The 2,027-nt window shown below is 47.0% G+C and overlaps 1 protein-coding gene across 1 annotated transcript; it reads left to right on the top strand.

The window, feature by feature from the left end:
* Positions 1–552: 552 nt before the first annotated feature.
* On the top strand, positions 553–1,617 carry LOC308307668 (kelch domain-containing protein 3-like; the record flags this gene model as incomplete). Its single annotated transcript, XM_080752933.1, has 1 exon — positions 553–1,617. One exon carries the CDS (start codon positions 553–555, stop codon positions 1,615–1,617), a length of 1,065 nt encoding a protein of 354 aa, XP_080609059.1.
* Positions 1,618–2,027: the final 410 nt, after the last annotated feature.

A 2,027-nucleotide genomic window follows, 5' to 3' on the forward strand; every position in this document is an offset into this window, starting at 1 on the left:
CGGGACGTCTGGTCACCCTAATGTAGATGCAACAAAATGTTAGAGTTCTCTCCAGAGACCGTTTTCGAGTAAACGTGGCCTCAGCAACTTCCATGTTTACACGAATACAAAGGACAGCACCATGGAGACGTGTATCTGATGATGAGAAGCTGTAATATACTGTCCGTCAGGAAGTATAAACACTTCTCTCTCGGCAGGGCAGCTGCACCTCAAACATCAAACATCAAGCGTCAGGGTTTTAAAAAAAGACAGCCATGCCTGCAAGTCACCAAACAACTTCAATTGCGCAGCATTCCTCCATGCATGCAGCCAATCATGGGAATTGGCCGCATGCACGTGCCTCAGGCCTCCTTGGTTAACACGCGTCAACTGTGTTCTCATCCAGATCTTATCATTGTTACCAAGGAACGACCTAATTAGGAGATATGATGTCACACTGAAGGAGTGACATCATAATTGTCCCTATAAAGGCTAGAATCACCACTAGTTCGAAGATTACACACGAGGAGAGTGTCAGGTCCATTTTGATTCACTGTGGTGCTGGTGTGTGAGATGCTGCGCTGGGCGGTATATCAGAAAGGAGGACCAAATAAAACCCTTCATGCTGCTGTGGCAGTGCGACACAAGGTGTACTCCTTTGGGGGGTTCTCTATCGGGGAGACCTACCAGTACAACATGGGCCAGATTGATGTGCACGTCTTCAACTCAGTGTCTTTGCGCTGGAAAACGTTGCCCCCCCAAAGGTTAACTCCAAGCGGAAATATTCCCAAAGAGGTTCCCTCCACGCGTGTGTGCCACACAGCTGTGCTGATAGAAGATACCATCTACATCTGGGGGGGAATAGTTAACATTGAGACAGAGGAAACCGGAAATGGGGTTATTACCATCAGTGGGGATAGGTGCAATATACTTTATGCATTTGATGTGGAAAACCACAGGTGGTTCAATCCCACAGAGTACATCTCTAAAACTGTTCCAGAGGCGAGGTGCGGCCACTCAGCCTGTGCCTTGGGGAAGGTCATGTACATCTTTGGAGGATTCAAACACCCGACTGGGCACACCAATGACATCTACAAGCTTGACACCACCTCAATGGCCTGGTCTTTAATTCATACTCATGGCCCTCCAACGCTTGTTTCAGATTGCCACTCTGCCACCATCATTGGGACAAAGATGTTTGTATACGGGGGTCGAGGGGACGAGGAAGAGACCAATTACAACACCATCAGAGTGTTTGACACAGAGACCAACTGCTGGCTGAACACGCCTCCGACACAGTTCCTTCCAGAAGCATGCAGGGGTCATTCTGCATTTGCCTACAAGGGAGAGTTGTACATATTTGGTGGTGAGAACTTTCCTCGGGACCGATCCTTCAATGATCTGTGGAAATTCAACCCAGAACGCTTTTCCTGGAAGAACGTTGAGCCCAAGGGGAGAGGCCCATGTGTAATGAATTGTAAAATGTGCTGTTGCATGGTGGGAGAACGTATCATCCTCTTTGGAGGATACACACCTGATGACCTGTACATCCTAGACTTAAGTCCTAGTCTGAAGACATTATGCAAGCTAGCAGTTATTCAGCACGGTTCATATTTAATCCACCAGCAGCAGATGTGATGGTTAAGATATTGGACTTTCACGTGGGAGACCCGGGTTCGAAGCCAGCTTGGGAGAGAGAAGTAAGATCAATATAAACCATTCTACGCATAATCCTGGGAGACCAAACTGTACCAGAAGAAGTTTTAGCTACAGCGATTATAGAAATTGAGGCAATCTTAAACTCACGCCCATTAGGTTACGTTTCATCTGACATCGCAAAATCCTGATCCAATAACACCCAACGACCTATGGATAGGACGATCAGATCCTTCATTACCTCAAGTCATCTATCCACATATCGAAATGCTAAGCCGCAAGAGATGGCAACATTCGCAAATCCTAGCAGATCAATTCTGGAAGCGTTACATCCGACACCATCTACCAACTTTACAACCCAGGCGAAAGTGGATCGTCGAAAAGGATAACAT

This window comes from Nannobrachium achirus, assembly GCF_963921795.1.
Source record: "Nannobrachium achirus genome assembly, chromosome: 22".
Classification (NCBI taxonomy): domain Eukaryota; kingdom Metazoa; phylum Chordata; class Actinopteri; order Myctophiformes; family Myctophidae; genus Nannobrachium; species Nannobrachium achirus.